At 46.4% G+C, this 19996-nt stretch overlaps 1 protein-coding gene across 1 annotated transcript; it reads left to right on the top strand.

Moving 5' to 3' along the window:
- The first annotated feature begins 14642 nt into the window (after positions 1–14642).
- Positions 14643–18677, top strand: LOC138413935 (zinc finger protein 705A-like). The gene is made up of 6 exons (XM_069540292.1): positions 14643–14654; positions 15788–15914; positions 16635–16730; positions 17258–17340; positions 17799–18179; positions 18432–18677. The coding sequence occupies exons 1-6, from the start codon at positions 14643–14645 to the stop codon at positions 18675–18677; spliced, it is 945 nt and encodes a 314-aa protein (XP_069396393.1).
- Positions 18678–19996: the final 1319 nt, after the last annotated feature.

The raw sequence follows: 19996 nt of genomic DNA on the forward strand, positions 1-19996 counted from the left end.
GACGTGCGTGTTGAAGCCGAGACGGAACGATGTGTGCACAGCGGGGCGTGTGTGTCGGGCGCGGGCCTGGTGCACCTGAAATGGGGGATGCCTTTATGTCGAAATGGCAGGGTTTCCGTTATGTGCTATAAGAGAGGTTTCTATGAACATAATGCTGGGGAAGGTAGTTTTATGTGGCCTGTGGTGTGCTTATACCAGGCAGACGTGTGTGCAGGGGAGAAAGCCAGGATATTTAATTAGGAATTTACCTTGTTCTGTTTTCCATATATGCTGAGCCATTTTCTGGGTCATTTAAAAGTTTATCAGTTGACTCTGTAAGACCCCATCCCCCAAAACTTAATGGTTTAATACAACCACCACCTGCTTAGCTCATGATGCCAGATTGGCAAGTGGGCTGAGCTCAGCTGACAGATTCTTCTGGTCTTATCTGGCTGCCGCAATCACTTTCCATTCCCTCCATGTAGGACTCCCCAGGTGCCCTGGAGGTGACTGTGCACCTGACGAGGGGGAGTCACAAAGACCAGCTGTTCCTGGAGAAGCAGCGATTCCGCACCCCTGCTGGGCGAACGGTGCTGGAAACCCAGACAAGCCTCAGCGACACACACGTGCACGCACTGCACCTTCTCCTGATCGAACTACAGCCACCTGTCAAACGGTGCTTATCACGCTGGAATGGCGAGTCGTTTGTCAGTCTGAATCTATTTTAAGTACCTGAGGCAAATTCCAGGAGTAACTTTTAACTATTGTGTAAATAGGAAGCTGTGGTAGTAATCTGCATTTGGTGCAAATGTCTGAACTTTTGGAACCTGGCTAAAGGGCCCAACGCTGTGCTTTGCAGAAGGTCAGCAGTGCCCTGTCCTGAGATGAGACTCGTGGACTCTGTGGAGTCTTTCACTGTAAATCACGGTGGGGACACTCCCACGGCTCTGCTTCTTATGTTTCATTAAATGTTACTATAAAGCTTTGTTTTCAAACTTTCTTTCAATTTTAATAAAGTTCTACTGTATAAGACATGCTGTACGTGGTTTTTATCTCTAAGCCTTCAAGATCATCTTAACGTTTATTTTTACTGATCAAAGCTCATGTAACTGAGAAGAAAGAGAAGCTTGGGGGGAACCTAAGACTTATTAAAAATATAGCATCTCAGGCCCTCACAGGTCCACTGATCAATAGATACACATCGCGCCTTCAACCAGCTGCTCTTTGCCCTTGAGGTACACAGTTCTGCAGTCTCTCACTTTGCTTCTTGAGCACAGGTCTGATTGGATTAGGGACCCACCCTAAAGGGCTCACCTTAATCTCATCACAGTTTTAACTCTGTGTCCATATACATTCACGTTCTGATGAATTAAATGTTAGAGCTTCAACATATGAACTTGGGGGAGGGGAACAAAATTCAGTTTATACAAGTTGGTTCATTCTGTTTGTATTTTTATGTTGTAAAAAACTTACTTTTTTTTAACATCTTTATTGGAGTATAATTGCTTTACAATGGTGTGTCAGTTTCTGCTTTATAACAAAGTGAATTAGTTATACATATACATATATCCCCATATCCCCTCCCTCTTGCATCTCCCTCCCTCCCACCTTCCCTATCCCACCCTTCTAGGTGGTCACAAAACACGGAGCTGTGCTATGTGGCTGCTTCCCACTAGCCATCTATTTTACGTTTGGTAGTGTATATATGTCCATGCCACTCTCTCACTTTGTCCCAGCTTACCCTTCCCCCTCCCCGTATCCTCAAGTCCATTCTCTAATAGGTCTGCATCTTTATTCCCATCTTGCCCCTACGTTCTTCTGACCATTTTCTTTATTATTTTTTTGGAAAAAACTTACTTTTTTTTAAATAAAAGAATAATATCCACGAATTAATGGAGACAAAAAATAAGATTGTTTGAGGTGAGGAGAAATGTAAATTGATGGACCCTGCCCTCAAATTGGATTTTAAAAGTGAGAGGGCAGCTATTGGGAATAAAAGGACTTCAAAATTTTACCTTTTTTTTTTAAATTCAAATTTAAGGTTGAGTGATACCACAGCATATTTAAATGGTAAGACGAGGGTTCAAAGAGAGGGAGTGGTTTAAAATAAGGTGTACATGTTGTTTTACAGCTCATACAACTCAGTATCAAAAAAACGAACAGCCCAACCGAAAAGTGGGCACAGGACCTGAACAGATATTTTCACAAAGAAGAAATTCACATGGCCACACGCACATGAAAAGATGCTCAACATCGTTAATCATTAGAGACATGCATATCAAACCCACAGTGAGCTATGACCTCACACCTGTCTGAATGCCCTCATAAAAAATTCTTCAGCCAGAAAAGGTTGTCCAGGATACGGAGCAAAGGGAATCCTAGGACACTGTTGGTGGGAATACAAATTGGCCTAGTACTATGGAAAAGAGTATGGAGGTTCCTAAAAGAACTAAAAAATAGAACTACTATATGATCCAACAATTCCATTCCCGGGTATACATCTCAAGAAAACAAAAACACTATTTTGAAAAGATACATACACCCCAGTGTTCACAACTGCATTATTTACAATAGCTAAGATATGGAAACAACTTGCGTGTCCATCAGCAGATGAATGGATAAATAACAAGTGTTGTATATATACAAAGGAATATTACCCTACCATAAAAAGAATGAAATTTTGCCATTTGTGACAACATGGATGGACTTGGAGGGTCTTATGATTAGAAAAATACGACAAACAAAAAAAGACAAATACTGCACGTTATCACTTGTATGTGAAATCTGAAAAACAAAATGAAATAAGAAACCAGAGACAGACTCACAGATATAGAGAACAAACGAGTGTTTACCAAAGGGGAGAGGGAAGGGGGAGAGGAAATTAAAAACATGAGATTAAGGGATACTAACTACTATGTATAAAAATAAAAAAAACATAGCTACAAAAATAAATTGTACCACACGGGAAATATTTCATTATAACTTTAAATGAAGTATATATGTCATGAAGTATAATGTTTAAAATAATTAAGTCACTATGTTGTACACCTGAAACTGTAAGGCCAATTGGCCCGAGGCAGGGGAACACAATCAGATTCACAGGTTGCATCAGACCGAAATTCTCCGGACCACCCAGTTCCAGGAACTGCCCTGGAGACATTCCGGACCACCCAGTTCCGGAAACTGACCTGGGGACTTTGAACCCAGCCCAGCCTTCCCGCCTTTCGAGGGGCGGGACTAACGTCCCCCACGATACCCGAAAAGATCACCAAATAAGGAATACCCTGCGCCCTCCCAGATTCACCACACCCCTTTCCCTTCTTCCCCTATAAAATCTTGCCCAACCCTCGCCCGGGTGCGACTTCTCTGACCCCTTTCTCTCGGGCCAGTGAACCTCGCCCGTTTCGCGGTGCCGTTTGTTAAGATCCCGGTGCCAAAACCCGGGAGGGGTACCAAGCCCCGCGGGTTACAACCCGCGCAGGCCGCTCCTCCCCTCCCCCAGGAGACAACCAGGGAACCTCTACTCATCCACCCGATCCGGCAGAAAACGGGGTAAGTCCCCTCCCTTGTTCCCTCTGACCCTCAGAGTCCCTGCCCACCGGACTCCCTGTCCTTAATCGCGGCCGCGTCAGGGACTCCTCCGTCCTCTCTCCGGGCCTCCGGCAACTGTGGACACGTCCCAACCGCCTGACCGCCCTCCGACCTGCCGTGAATTGGAGACTGAGACCAGGGACGCCTCTCTCCCTCTCCATTCACTCAGGGACAGACTGGGGTCATGGGAACCTCACAATCGAAACCAGATTCTAAGATGCCCCTGGGGTGCCTCCTAGCCAATTTTACAGCCCTCAGCTTCTCCCAAGATCTCCGTCGCCGATGGCTTCTTTTCTATTCCACTGTGGCCTGGCCACAATATCCTCTAGACAATCAATGGCCTCCTGAAGGGACTTTCGATTTTAACATCCTCCGTGATCTAGATAATTACTGCTGCAGGACGGGCAAATGGTCTGAGGTCCCCTATGTTCAGGCCTTCTGGTATTTGCGCTCCCGCCCTTCCCTCGGCGTCGATTGTTCCACTTCCCAGATCCTTCTTGCCAAACAGACATCTCCTACATTCAAGCCCTTAATTTCCTTTGACGATGACCCCTCTCCACTAGCCGACCCACCCGAATCTCTCGCCTCTGCCCGCTCCAGAGCTCCTCTCCAACCTCCACCCTACCCTGAAAAGGTCTCTCCTCCTCCCGAACCCGCTCCGGCCCCTCCAACCGCTCCCCCGCCTCCCTCAACGGTTTCTCCTCCCACGCCCCTTGCTTCGCCAATTAGTGAACATACAGGCTCTCACGACTCCCAAGATTCAAATCTTTTCTGCCCTCTGAGGGAGGCAGCAGGAGCGGAAGGATTAGTTAGAGTTCATGTTCCCTTTTCTCTCCAAGATCTCTCTGATAGAAAAGCGATTAGGCTCCTTTTCTATCTCTTCCCGCCGACTCTTCCCGCTACATCAAAGAATTTCGCTATCTCTCTCAAGCTTACGATCTGACCTGGCACGATATCTTTGTGATCCTATCTTCTACTCTGACCCCTGACGAGAGGGAAAGAATTCAAACTGCTGCCCGAAACCATGCAGATCAGGTTCACCTTCCCGACAACTCCATGCCTGTCGGAGCGACTGCCGTACCTGGCACCGATCCAGGCTGGACTTCTCAGGATGGCCAAGATGGCCGCCGTAAACGTGACCTCATGATCCAATGCCTCCTGGCTGGCATGCAGGCTGCCGCTCATAAGGTAGTCAATTTTGAAAAAACTAAAAGAGATAGCCCAAGAACCTAATGAAAATCTAGCTATCTTTCTCAATCGCCTTACAGAGGCCTTAACTCTCTACACCCGGCTGGATCCCGACACCCCGGCAGGGGCAGCGGTCCTGGCCACCCATTTCATCACCCAATCAGCCTCGGACATCCAAAAGAAATTAAAACGGGCAGAAGACGGCCCTCAAACCCCTATTCGAGATCTGGTAAAGATGGCCTTTAAAGTCTATAATGGCCGTGAGGATTTGGCAGAATCCAGCCGACAGGCTCGGATGCACCAGAAGGTGGCCCTCCAAACCCAAGCTCTTGTAGCCGCCCTAAGGCCGGCCATCTCCCATGGATCACAGCATCCACGGGGTCCGCAAAAGGCAACCCCGCCAGGGGCCTGCTTCAAATGCGGAAAAGAAGGCCACTGGGCTCGCCAGTGTCCCAATCCCCGACCTCCTTCTAAGCCCTGTCCCAGCTGCGGGCTAATGGGCCACTGGAAGAGTGACTGCCCTACGACTGGCCCTCCCTCAGCGTCTCCACACGGGGGGCAGGCCGACCCACTTGAACTGCTGGGATTGGCTGACGACTGACGGCGCCCAGACTCGAAGACCCCCATCACCCTCGCCGAGCCCAGGGTAACGCTACAGGTAGCGGGTAAGTCCATCTCATTTCTGGTGGACCCCGGGGGCTACCTATTCGGTCCTGCCTACTTATTCCGGGCCAGTTTCTCCTTCCCAGATCTCGGTCATGGGTATTGATGGCAAACCATCCTTGCCGCTCCAGACCGGTCCACTCCCATGTCATATTGAAGGACTTCCTTTTACTCATTCCTTCTTAGTCATACCATCCTGCCCAGTTCCCTTGCTAGGCCGAGATGTCCTTTTCCACTTAGGGGCCTCCCTCCAGCTGGTTAAACTTGACCCTAAGGTCCCCTTCTCCCAACTCCTGCTTCCTCTCCTCGGCCTGTCTCTAGAACCCTCCCCCTCCTATCCCCCTCTTCCAATCACACCGAACCCAATCAATCCCCAAGTCTGGGATACTTCTAAGCCCATAATAGCAACACACCATTTCCCCGCCCTCATCCACCTAAAGGACCCCTCCAAATTTCCATCAAGGCCCCAATTTCCCATCTCTGAGACTCACCTTAGGGGCCTACAACCTATTATCACCAGACTCCTAAACCAGGGACTCCTTATCCCCACTGACTCTCTCTGCAACACCCCCATCCTGCCTGCCCGCAAGGCCTCTGGGGATTATCGCCTGGTCCAGGACCTCCGACTAATCAATGAGGCCATAATTCCTCTCCACCCAGTAGTACCAAACCCATACCCCTTGCTCTCCCATATCCCCCCATCCACAACCCACTTTACGGTTCTGGATCTCAAAGATGCCTTTTTCACTATCCCCCTACATCCCGACTCCTATTTCCTCTTCGCCTTTACCTGGACGGATCCGGATACTCATACTTCCAGTCAGCTCACCTGGACAGTTCTTCCCCAGGGCTTCCGCGACAGTCCTCACCTCTTCGGTCAGGCGCTGGCATGGGACCTCACTTCCTGCTCCCTTACCCCCAGCACACTCCTTCAATATGTAGATGACCTCCTCCTTCGTAGCCCATCTCTCAGCCTCTCAAGACAACACACTGCAGGTCTCCTCAATTACCTTGGCTCTCGTGGTTATCGGGTCTCCCCAGCCAAGGCTCAGTTATCTGTATCTTCTGTAACCTACCTGGGGCTCCACCTTACCCCTACCACAAAAGGTCTAACAGCCGATCGCACCTGGATTATCCATGAACTCCAGCCTTCGGAAACAGCAGAACAAATTCTCTCCTTTTTGGGCCTTATAGGATTTTTCCGACACTGGATCCCTAACTTTGCTCTCCTCACTAAACCCTTATATCTAGCCGCTAAAGAAACCCCTCAAGGACCCCTCACCTCTCCTTCCGCCGTTCGACAGGCCTTTCTCACCCTCCGTAACGCTCTGATATCTTCTCCTCCCCTTTCTCTGCCCAACCCAAACCGACCTTTTCACCTTTTTGTGGATGAACGGGCCGGAATAGCCACTGGGCTCCTTGCCCAGCCTGTAGGGCCTTCCTACCACCCCGTGGCTTACCTCTCCAAACAGCTAGACCCAACCATTCGGGGATGGCAGCCATGCCTTTGGGCCCTAGCAGCGGCAGCCGAACTGACCAAACACTCAAACTGACCCTGGCCCACCCACTAACCATGTTTTCCTCCCACCGGCTGGTCAACCTCCTAGGCCACAAGTCTCTCTCCCTCCTGGGCCCCTCCCGCATCCAGGAGTTCCACCTACTGTTCATTGAAAACCCTGCTATCTCCCTCGACCTCTCCCCTGGCCTAAACCCGGCCTCCCTCTTGCCTATCTCTGGCACCGGTGGTTTTCCATCCCATTCCTGCCCTCATGTCATAGAAGCCTTCAAACCAAGAGAGGGACTCTCTGACACCCCTCTTTCAAATCCGGACCGCACTCTCTTTGTGGACGGTAGTTCGATACTCGGTCCTGACGGGCGCCGATGGGCAGCCTACGCGGTGGTAACTATCTCAACTATTATCGAGGCTAACAGCCTCCCAGAAGGAACGACCTCCCAAAAGGCTGAACTAATCGCACTTACACGAGCCCTTAACCTTTCCAAAGACCAAAGGGTTAACATCTACACAGACTCTAAATATGCCTTTGTCATTGCACACAGCCACTCAGCACTATGGAGGGAACGCGGATTTCTGACCACTAAGGGATCCCCAGTGGTCAACGCTTCCCTCATTGCAAAACTCCTGGAGGCCCTCCAGCTTCCTAAAGAAGTAGCAATTATCCATTGCAGGGGTCATCAACTCCCATCCAACCCAATAGCACAAGGTAACTCGAAGGCTGATTCCGTGGCCCGAGAGCTTACAAAAGGGGATCCTCCAGCTCACTCCTATTTTTTACTAGTCCTACCCAACCCACATATACCCCGCACGAGGAACTGCCTTACTATCCAAAGGGGGACACAAAGACAACAAAGGATGGATTTTTATAGACAACAAAATTGCCCTACCTCTGGCCCAAGCAGCCAGCCTCCTATCAGACAACCATAAATCCTTACACATTGGTCCAAAAGCAATGTTCCTTTTTTTGGACCCCCTCTTTCATCTGCCAGGACTTAGAGAGGCCATCTCAAAGACTCACATGGCCTGCCAAACCTGTGCATCCGTCTCCCCACAAGGAGGCCTACGGCCCCGAATTCCTACACACCAGATGCGTGGACATAGGCCTGGTGAAGACTGGCAGATCGACTTTACCCATATGCCCCGCTGCAAACGCTTCCGATATCTGCTCACTCTCATTGACACCTTTTCAGGTTGGATCGAGGATCGAGAAACGTCAGACACAGTCGCCACCATCCTGTTTCAACACATCATCCCCCGATTTGGTCTGCCGGTCTCCATTCAGTAGGAAAACGGACCCGCCTTTGTCTCTCAGGTGGTTCAACAGGTATCAGAGGCTCTCCAGATCACCTGGAAACTCCACATCCCCTACCATCTCCAATCATCTGGTAAGGTTGAACGCGCCAATGGGATCTTAAAAGACCACCTCACCAAACTGTCCCTTGAGGTCCGTGTCTCATGGCCCGACCTGCTTCCTCTAGCCCTTACCCGAATCCGAGCCTCACCTCGGACTCCTACTGGCCTCAGTCCATTTGAACTACTTTACGGCTGCCCTTTCCTCCTTCACGACCTACCAACCCAGAGTCCACCCCTAGCCTCCTACCTTCCCTACCTCTCCCTGCTTCGCCGTCTTCTCCGCGAACACGCTGACCGTCATCTATCGACAGTGACTGTCTCTGAAACTTCCTCTCTCCCTCTACAACCTGGCGATAGCATCCTCCTCAAAGAATTACACCCTCAATCTCTCAAGCCACGGTGGACAGGCCCACATACGGTGATCCTCACCACTCCCACGGCCGCTAAACTCTTGGGACACCCCTCCTGGCACCATGTTTCCCGCCTTAAAATGGCCCCAACTCCAGAGACTTGGACGGCCCTACCTATTCGGTCCTGCCTACTTATTCCGGGCCAGTTTCTCCTTCCCAGATCTCGGTCATGGGTATTGATGGCAAACCATCCTTCCCACTCCAGACCGGAGTCTACAAGACTACGGCTTGTCCGTCACCCTGTCTCTCCTCCTGCTGCTCCTCCTGCCACCCAGGACTCACCAGATGTCCCTATGGTGCTTCCATGTCCACGGGACATGGCAAGCTAAAGGTCGGACCCACACCCGAGTCCTGGGCACGGGAGACTGCCAACCAGAAGGGTGCCAGGCCTTGGTAACAGTCCAGATCCCCATCTCTAACACAGAAGGTGTTCCCCTGGGATGGTCCACCCCCGCTGTCTGCTTCACTTACGATCAGACCCGAGACTACTGTCAATGGTGGAATAAGACCTATGGGGGGTGCCCCTATCACTCATGTAACATCCATGTGGCAAAACTAGGTACCAGGAGCTCGCTCCGACAATCCCACCTGCTCACCACAAATGGCAAGGGTCAATTATTCATCAACATCAAAGATCCCTGGGACACAAGGTGGGTAAAAGGGGTACAAGGAAAAATCTACCGATGGGCAACTGATGCCTACCCCGTGGGCTCTATCGGGGTCTTTCGCTCATATATCAGTTTGATTCCCAAAGTTATCCAACAGTTGAGCGAACAAGCCACTGCCATCCAGGAAACAGAACAAGCCCTAAGACACCAACTACCTCACCCCGAACACAAAGAGGATCCTTTTTCTTCGTTGACCCTCGTCCATCAAGCAGTACAGATACTCAACCACACAGGAATAGGTAACATCTCCGACTGCTTTCTATGTGCCTCGCTTGGCCGGCCACCCTTGGCTGCTGTCCCACTCAACCAGCCCTTCAATTCTACTTCCCACACCTCCCCAAACCCACCTTTTTCCCCGTTAAAAGTCCCCATATTCCTTGATTCAAAAAATCTCACCATCTGTTACGGCAGCCGCCCAAATCTAGCTGATACTGGGTTTCTTTGCAACTCATCCCTCACGGTAAGCACATCAATTGAAGCACCACCAGGCATGTTTTTGTGGTGCAATGGTTCCCTCACAAAAGAGATCAATTCTTCCTCCCCCTTCCCATGTATCCCCGTTACTCTCGTCCCACAACTCGCACTGTATAGCCAAGCCGAATTTTCCTCGCTAATCACGCCGCCCTTTACCCGACGGAAAAGAGCTATCTTTCTTCCTCTGGTCGCAGGCATCTCTCTCGCCTCCTCCCTGGTCGCTGCAGGCCTCGGGGGCGGGGTGGGGGGAAGCTCTAACACATAGTGTTTCAACATCCCACAACTTAGAACATAAACTCCAGCTAGCCATTGAAGCCTCCGCCGGCTCCATCTCCTCTCTCCAGCACCAAATCACCTCCATAGCCCAAGTCGCTCTCCAGAATCGACGACGCCTGGATCTCCTGACGGCCGACAAAGGAGGTACCTGCCTCTTCCTACAGGAGTAATGCTGCTATTACATCAATGAAACAGGACTCATCGAAACGTAAAAGCCCTCCATCGCTTAAGAGAAGAACTCCAACGCAAACACCAACAGTCCGCCTCCCCAATTCCCGACTGGTGGCGATCCACCCTCTATACCTGGCTAACACCAATCTTAGGCCCCTTAATTCTCATCTGTATCTTGTTCATGCTTGCTCCCTGTTTTCTTAGGTTCCTTCGCAGGCGCATGGAGGAAGTCTCTCGGGTGGCCACAACCCAAATGCTCCTCGGTCCTTACACCTTGCTTCCTACAGAACCCCCCACTGGTCGCCCCTAAGCCTCGGACCTCTGGTCGCCCGACTCCCCTTTTGACGCCCCCATTGAGCATGAAGTAGCCAGAGATCAGAACGCCGCCCCATTACACCAAAGATGTCGGGATGTAAGGCCAACTGGCCCGAGGAAGGGGAACACAATCAGATTCACAGGTTGTAACAGACCGAATTCTCCAGACCACCCAGTTCCAGGAACTGACCTGGGGACTTTGAACCCAGCCCAGCCTTCCCACCTTTCGAGGGGCAGGGCTAACGGTCCCCCAGGATACCCGAAAAGACCACCAAATAAGGAATACCCTGCGCCCTCCCAGATTCACCACACCCCTTTCCCTTCTTCCCCTATAAAATCTTGCCCAACCCTCGCCCGGGTGCGACTTCTCTGGCCCCTTTCTCTCGGACCAGTGAACCTCGCCCGGGAGCACTCCCTAATAAAGCTCACTTGAAGCTTTCCTCTGTTTCGCGGTGCCGTTTGTTAAGATCCAACCTTACAGAAACTATTATAATATTTTAAATCAACCAATGTGAAAAATAAAGTGAATTCAATTTAAATTATAACATACATTCTGACGTGGCAGGAGAGAATAGGAAAGAACACGAAGGTAGAAGTAAATTTCCGAGCTGAGAGGAAAGGCAATTCCCTTCCTTTTAGGTGGAAGATGGCATAAGTAGTGAATGACAGTAACAGAGTACTTTAAATCTTGTGGTGGACAGTATCTACATCCAAAATATCAGTTTCATTTGGGAAATAGGTTACACATAATCTGATGACTGTAAGAGAAAAGGATGAGTCCTTGGAGATTGAGGGGTAATGGCGAAGGTTTAAAATATTTTTTTTTAAAAAATTGAAGTATAGTTCATTTACCTTAATATATTTGTTTCAGGTGAAATACTCTTTAATGTGTATGGGAGATGGAATTGAAATACATGAGATAATAGGATTGCCAGGCATTGTATGATACAAGCAAAATGTCCTCGGATACAATGAAATACTCACCATGTCCCCTGGTTTAATTTTTCCATTTAGGAACCAGGAATTTTAAGCTTAAACAGCCATCTCCACAACCGTAAGATTTCCACTAAAATGTATAAATAGATTCCGAATGACATGGAAGGAAAATTATTTACAGTAGTTTACTATGCAGGAACATTTGTATGGATTTCCCCACTAACCAAGAACTAAAGTATAAGATTGTCTTCCCTTTTTCTTTGCATAGTTAATAGATTCTTAACATGTTCTTCAAAGTACTATGTGGCCAGTGCCTTAAGAGTCATGTTCTGCATCCCAGCAATGTATCTTATTTTGCCACCTCATTATTTCACGTTTTCACAGTTCCTCATCTTGCATTTTATTTTTAATTCCAGATTTCTCCCAGGGAATCCCAGCTTCATTTCCACAGATTCCCAGTGTGTCTGATGCCCTGTTATTTTGAAGACATAGAATGGTTCCCAGTATAGAGAATGCACTCAACAGTGTTTACGGATGAAGAAGGGAATGAATGGATCTTCTTACTATCCCTGGACATGACCTTACATCTTTGCTCTCCAACACTGTGTGAGGATTACAATTTCCGATTAGTCTGGAAAATCCAATCAAATTGAACAGGGTGTGGCTCACAGACTGAAACCTATTAGGGTCGGTAACCTTCTGAGAGGGTGGATCCTGGAATGTAGCCCAGATTGGGTTATAAACTGTTATCCAGGTATAAAGGAAAGTCAGACAGGCAAAGGGATGCATTTGTCCAGAGAAGAAGAAGCTGGACAGTTTGGGGCTTTGGAGGAAGAGAAATTGGCTGCTTGCTGTGGAACTTAGCTCAGAATCTATTTGGCTTCACCAGCTCCTGCAACTGGGGTTTTGGTGAGTCCTACAAACTGTGAGATGTGAGTTTGTTTCATCCCATGAAAATGTTGTTAAGTCCTATCTGTCTCTAGACAATTGTCCTATCAAAGTAGCTTCTTGTAGTCTCTGAATCATATTGTGTCAACATGTATTTTGCCACCATCATTTCCTACTCTTGACTGTACATGTCCCTTTTTCCCACTCCAACACAGTTGTCTTGAATCTATTTAGTTATTTTATCTGCCTAACCTAAGATCCTAAACTTGTGCTCTCCCAATACAGTGACGACCAGCTGCATGAACATTTAAATTAATGAAATTAAATAGCTAAACTTCATATCCTTGGTAGTGCCAGCCAGATTTCAAGTGTTCTGTCACCACATGTGTGTGGCAGTTTCTGTATCATACATTGCATATGTAGAGCATGTTCTTCATCTTGGAAAGTTCTATTGGCTGTTGATCTACATCTGATATTTTTACTAATTTGTTTCTAAATACTTCATTTTCTGCTTCTCTGAATTAATTTCCTTTTATGGGTTTCATCAAGTGATTTTCATTTCATTTCTTATGTGTCTTGGGATAGATTTTTATGTTGAAATAATTATCTCAAGGTAAAATAAATCTCTTGAGATATTTAATTCTTCCCCTAAATTAATAGATGTTAACCTCCTTTGATTCCTATAACTTGTAATCTGGACATGGCCAGGGTCACCTAGGTTCCACCTTCTAGATGCAAGGCAGCTCTTTTGCATATGCCTGGGGTTTCCCTGGATATCATAGGGATTTACGTATTCCTATTATCAATAGAAGAAATATTCTAAGAGTGAAAGAGAAAGTTTCATTTCCCTCTGAAATTTGTCTTGAAGTCAAAACCAAAGGTATAATCCATGGCCAAGTCTTGATTGGTTTTCCTAGATAGTCCCTCCCACCTTGGATTTTCCTAGGTGCTGTGGATAATACAGTCACTAAACGCTTTTTCTTGAGTGTGTTTATCCACAGTTAGCAGATGCTGGCATTAATCCAGGGCTTCTCTTTTTTTCGATAGAAAAATGCACTTTCACTTTGATTGTGGAGGGAGGACAGGAGAGAAGGAACTTGAGAGCAAATATCTTTAGAAGAGATTTCTGTTTCAAGATAGGATGTAATGAGGGGATTGAGTGTGGCTATATGGAGAGGTTTCCCCTATATCTGGGTGATAGACATGAAGAGAGAAATAACAGGGAGCTTCTTCTGATGACTAATATTAGAGGTCGTATTACAGGTAAAATCTAGGTGATCTTTGTTACCCTAAAGGAATTTGAGCACAGGACACAGGCTGAGCAAAATTAAATGACAGCTGATCCTTCTTCTAGATGTGTAACTCTGTCATATACTCAAGTTTTTGGAACCTTTGTGTGTCACTTGTAAATTGGTAAATAAACCAATTTCCTCCAAAACCTCAGTCATTTTATATTTCTGAGCAACCTTGACACAGAGGGTTGAGACAGTCCACGACTGGAACACTGACTCGTGTACACCTGCTTCCTTCTGGAGCAGCGGATGTTAAGGACGAGACCGGAAGGGTGGGTGCCACGGTTCCTCCAAGTGGAATAAGCCCTTGGTTTAACTGCATCCTGAAATAGGTCCTCAGCTGATTAATATCCACGTAGATGGGGGACAGAACTAAAAGTCAGGGTTGAGGGAGAGCTGGAAGGCAGTGAGGTTCCAGCGGGCTGCCAGGGGTGTTGGAGGACCACTGTGGGTGCATAAGGGAAGAGAATGATCTGGGGATTTCCAGTGTTTCCTACAGGAGGAAACCAAACTGTACTCCGGCATGAGTCAGGGTTCCCGAGGGTTTGAATCAAGGAGGACACTGAATGCTTCTGGATGCCCTAGGCTGCTGAACACACAAAGTCAATGCTTAGCACATTCTTATTTGCAAACTCTCTGAACTTTGACTTTCTGTCTTAGCAACCACAGCTCTAGCTTCTTACATGGGATCTGGGAGAGAAGAGACTGCACCGTGTTCTTAGGATGCACCACTGGTTTCCGTTTGCTGGGCTGGGGTCACACCCAGGTGGAGGTGGGGGTCTCCATTTCAGGTGGGTCTGGAAGTTGTGCACAGGACTGGAGTCTCATGGCTTCTTCTCCATCCTCAGATTTGCGTGTTCAGTGCTTGGAGTGGCTGTGAGTGAAATCCCGAGAAAGACTCCTGGCGACTGAGTTGTTGACAATGGAGCCTCTGGTGAGTAGCGACGCCTCCTTCTCCTGAAGCTACACCCCAAGTGCCATTAGCAATCGTTCCCTCATTCACACCTTCCAGCTCTTAGTAATTAAGCTTTTATTCATATTCGATAACTGGGAGGAATGTGTAGGGAGGAGGATTTTCTTAACTGTGCTGCACAGAAAGGAGAAACAGTACAGTAGGTAGAATAAAATTAGGTTCTCTAATAGATTTTTGAAAAATTGGAGAAAAACCAATCACTAGGCTTCTTTCATCCCTCAGCATGGAGATGAGACTAGATTACAAGAGAAACAGTGATAACTAAGGTCAAGGTCCCTGAGAAGATCAAGAATGGGAATCCTTATGCTGTGCAGTGATGGTCAGGCTAGGTCTGTCCTTCACTCCAGCCACCTGAGTCCCCGGCTTATGCTTCTGAACCATCTGACCTCAGAGTTTGTTATGAACACCTGCGACCTGTAGTGTTGAGAAAGAGAGCACGTACTGGTACCAAGTTCTGTATGAATGTTGTTCAGTTCTGAGGAACATGAAGGATCCCTTCATGGTTCTGTGACATTGGCATGATTAGCAGAATAATGTTTTGTATTTAACCCAGGTTTGCTAGACAGCAAACCCCTCATACAATAATATATTGGATGATTCAACACTCATAAGAAGTAATGAAAGCAGTTTCTATCTGGAGAGTCAAAGGTTCCTCTAGTGACATAATTTAAACCAATAGTCATGTTTTCAAGGTAGCCCATCATGGTTATTGTTTGTCTTGTCATGAATCTGTAGAGTTCCTTGAAATTAATAGGGAAGAGAGATTGAGTTATGAATACGCAAGTGAATATTTCACTATCAACTGTATGGAAGTCCTAATTTCCAGGTTATTGAAAAACTTCACTGTTGTATTATAACACACTTCAAGTGATATTTCTGTGAAATAAAGCTTCATGATGTCAGAGTGTGTAGGTTTCTGTGAATGTACCTGAAAGGCAGACACCAGCTCAGCGCTGGCAGAGAACCAAGGGGAACCCCACACAGAGCGTGATCCTTTATCCACCCAGACCCCATCACCTCCTCATCTCAACCCTCCCACCCTGGACAGTGGTAGGGACTGCTCTGTCTAAACCAGAACATCCCTGATGTTTTAGGAATCAGTGACGTTTGAAGATGTAGCGATCAACTTCACCCAGGAAGAGTGGGCCCTGCTGGACACATCCCAGAAAACCCTGTTCAGAAACGTGATGCTGGAAAATATCACCCACCTGGTCTCCGTAGGTGAGTCTGTCAACACGGATGTACGTGCACGTGTGTTCACTGCATTCATTCACTCACCGAACAGGCATTTAGATCAGCTTCCCCGTGTCCCACTCCAAGTCCTTCCTGCTTCTTTGATAGTCCTCATAACTACTTAAAACGAAGACGTTTCTTTTCACGGCACTTTTCATTACTGCACTGGAAAGTAATCTTGGCCACATTTCATATCTCTGTGGCTACTCAGTGTTTACACTCAGAATGGAACTGGGGATTCAATGGATATTTTAATGCATAAGTAAATGGATCAAATATTTTTAAAATGATTCTTCTGTTCTAGTCACTCCATGAAGGCTTGAGACCAGAGTCATGTATATGACATAATTTTGATGATTCCTGTAAGGCGTATCTTTACTGGCTACTGTTTGAAAGTAATATTCAGCCCACTGTAGAGTCCTTCAATCTTTCCCATTTGGAAAACACTGAGGATTCTGTAATCTCTCTTTGAACTTGTGCACAGGCATCAGACACTAGAGGGTCTCACTGTGTTTGCTGCTGCTCTGGATTTCCTCCTGGTCTGCTGAAGGACCTTCACTGTTCTGTCTGTTGAAGATGTTGTTGCCTGCACTGACCTTCAATTATCTCTGTATTTTCCTCTTTCCCTTACCCTAGACTTGAGCACAGCAAAGGGTAATTAGCCCAGACTCAAAATCCAACACTTTTTTTCTTTTTCGTATCAAACAGGGTATCAGATCAGCAAATCAGATGTGATTTCCCAGCTCGAACAAGGAAAAGAGCTGTGGAGTGAAGCAACAGGATGCCTCCAAGGCCAGAGTCCAGGTAAGAATCAGGGGCCTGTGCTTCACTGAAAAAGAGTTTCAGTCAGTGTGTTAAGTCCTTGGAAACACCAAATGAAAGTTTTATGAAGTGAGCAATATGTTCTAAACTGGAAGTGAGGACATTGGGCTGAAATTCTTCATGTTGTTATCATTCTTTGCATCTACCAATCACAATTCATATTACTTCCTGCCATTTTCAATTCTTTAGGGAAAAGTGTGCTTGTGGACTCACTGCAGTTAAACTTTCACATAGTGATTCTTGTCCTGATCGCCCCATTTAATGTGTTTACCATCATTTGCTGACCCAATGTCTTTCCACCACATTACATTTTTACATTTTAATCATGTTTTTTTCTAATAGACAATGACTTTTAAAATATTTCTACTACCTTGAGTACTTCTTTATTATACATTGTTTCTCCAACTAAGTGCCAACTTTTGAAAGATACTCACATGGACCTTGATGTTTGTTTACATTTCTATTTCCCTAATGCCATTCTAAAATCTATATTTTTTCCATTTCTTTAGATGGTGAAAGTCCGCTTAGACAACAAGAAATGATATTCACGCAAAGTGTCTACAGGAAGCACATATCTGCCACCATGCCAATGGTAAGTTTCATGGGTGGAACACCAGTCATCCAAATGAAGGACCTGGCAGTGAGGTAAGTTGGTAATTGAGCACAATTGCTGGTATGTAATTAAGCTGAATTGAGTTCTTTCTGGGAAAATTTTTGGATAGGCTAAAATCAGTTAAGAAATTAATATGAGCTCAAAACCGCAGCATGAAACCTAAGAAAAAAAGTCAGTTGCACTAACATTGCTCATCTCATAGTCTCTAAAACACACTGAAATCTTCCAAATGAATCTGATATCTGGGTTGGAAAACAATAAAAGAGAATGTTTGTGCCTGCAGGGGAGTAACACAACATTTGTATGCAACTGACACTGGAAACATTTTAACAGGAGACTATTAACAACTGATGCTCTAGGGTGTAAATGTAGAGGCATGAGTGTCTGCATGGATGTGGGTGAACCAGTAACAGCCTCATATCTCCTTCCCATAACAGGTTTCTCACACGCAATGGGATCCTGTTGGATGGACTGATTTGAGTGATGAATTTACTCCTAGATCTTCACCTAAACATTTATCAATTCACTTAAGAAGGAAACGTAATGTCAGCAAACAGTGTGGAAATTCACTTAGTCAAGGGTCATTCCTTGACGGACAGGGTCACATTCACACTAGAGGTAAATCATGTGAATGTCCTTTCTGTGGGAAAGCCTTTAGTAATTCCTCTAGCCTCAGACGACACAAGATGATTCATACTGGAGAGAAACCATATAAATGTCATCTCTGTGGAAGTGGCTTTTTTCAAAGTTCTAACCTTAGAAATCACAAGCAGATCCACACTGGAGAGAAACCATATAAATGTCATGTGTGTGGGAAAGTCTTCAGTCAAAGTTCCTACCTGAAAGAACATGAGAAAATTCACACAGGAGAGAAGCCATATAAATGCCATCTATGTGAGAAAACTTTTAATCAAATCTCTTACCTTAGAAAACATAAGAAAATCCATTCCAGAGAGAAGCACTATGAATGTCATCAGTGTGGGAAAGCCTTTAGTCAGAGCTCTGGACTTAGTCAGCACAAGAGAATCCACACTGGAGAGAAACCACACATATGTCTTCTGTGTGGGAAGGCCTTCAGTCACAGTTCTGAATTGACTCGGCACAAAAGGACCCACACAGGAGAGAAACCCTATAAATGTCAGCAGTGTGGGAATGCTTTCAGTCAATGTACAAACCTGAGAAGACATGAGAGAACCCACACTGGAGAGCAGCCCCATGAATGTCAGTGGTGTGGGAAATGCTTCAGTCACGACTCTTCCCTTAGACGACATGAGGGAACTCAGCACTGGAGAGAAAGTCAGGAGGGCTCTCAGTAGACGTTCTGACCTGAGATGACATGGTGTCATACATGTGAGGAATGTGGGTGGAACACCAGCATAGCTTTAGCATTTAACCACACTAAGGTTCACACCCAGTAAAGAAACTCTGTCTGTAATCAATATGGACACTTGTTCAGGCATCACACTCCTCAGTCCAGACAGGCATCACCTGTGGATGTGGATCCATATGTGCCCTGTCTCCGTGGCAAAGCCTTTAGTCATTGGCCTGACCTCAGGTAACTTAGCAGAACTCACTCTGTAAATACAGTATGGGTGTTTTTAGCAACAGCTCCCAACTCTAAAGACCCTAGAGCAGTGGTCCCCAGCCTTTCTGGCACCAGGAACCACTTTTGTGGAAGACAATTTTTCCACGGATGGGGGGCCACGGGGATGGTTCAGGTGGTGATGCAAGCTATGGGGGGCAGCAGATGAACCTTTGCTTGCTTGCCCGCCGCTCACCTCCTGCTGTGCGGCCTAGTTCCTAACAGGCCACAGACCAGTACTGGTCCATGGTCTGGGGGTTGGGGACCCCTGTCCCAGAGGGCTTGAGCAGAGGATAACCAACCCCTAGTTCTTCTTTGATAATTATGGTCAACATGAGCCAACTGCCAGTGGAGAACCACTAAGACTATAATAACTGTAAATAAACATTCAGCCAAGCACCAGGTTTGATGTGCACAAGAAACTCAGTGAAAGAATAAACACTAAATCAAGAACAAAGATGAAGACTCTTGAGAAATACGAAAGTTTCCTGAGCAACACCAGAACATACTTATAAATAATTCATACTGGAGAAGTTATTCAAAGTAAGGTCATGAGAAATTCTTTATTCATAGAGCAACCTCTCTGGTACATGTTTGCTCAGACTGTACATCACACCTTCAGTGTTCTGAAGGAAGGGAAATTTTCAGTGGTCACTTATTTCTTAGTCAACATTAAATTCTCACATTGAGGATGCAGCAATCCTAAAAATCAAAATGGAGCTATAGCTAGATTTTACATCAGAAAAAAAATGACTTGAGTATGTGGAAGAAGGAGCCTCTAAAAGAATCCTTTAACACACATTCAGGCAAATTGTGATTTGGTGAAATACCTCTTCATGAAAATGTGGCATAAAAAGGAGAGTAAAGTGATCTAGCAATATAGAATGTAGAGTTTGGAAGAAATTAAAATTTGTGTATAGAATAATAGTTGCAACTATTCAAACAATAAAGTCTGTGGCTAAAGGAGCCAAGTGTTGGTGTCTGGTCTTCTTTATGCCCCTGTAAACACAGGGATTCAGGTCTGCACCCTCGGAAAGTGGGCAGAGACTCAGC

Source organism: Delphinus delphis, chromosome 21 (genome assembly GCF_949987515.2).
Source record: "Delphinus delphis chromosome 21, mDelDel1.2, whole genome shotgun sequence".
Taxonomy (NCBI): domain Eukaryota; kingdom Metazoa; phylum Chordata; class Mammalia; order Artiodactyla; family Delphinidae; genus Delphinus; species Delphinus delphis.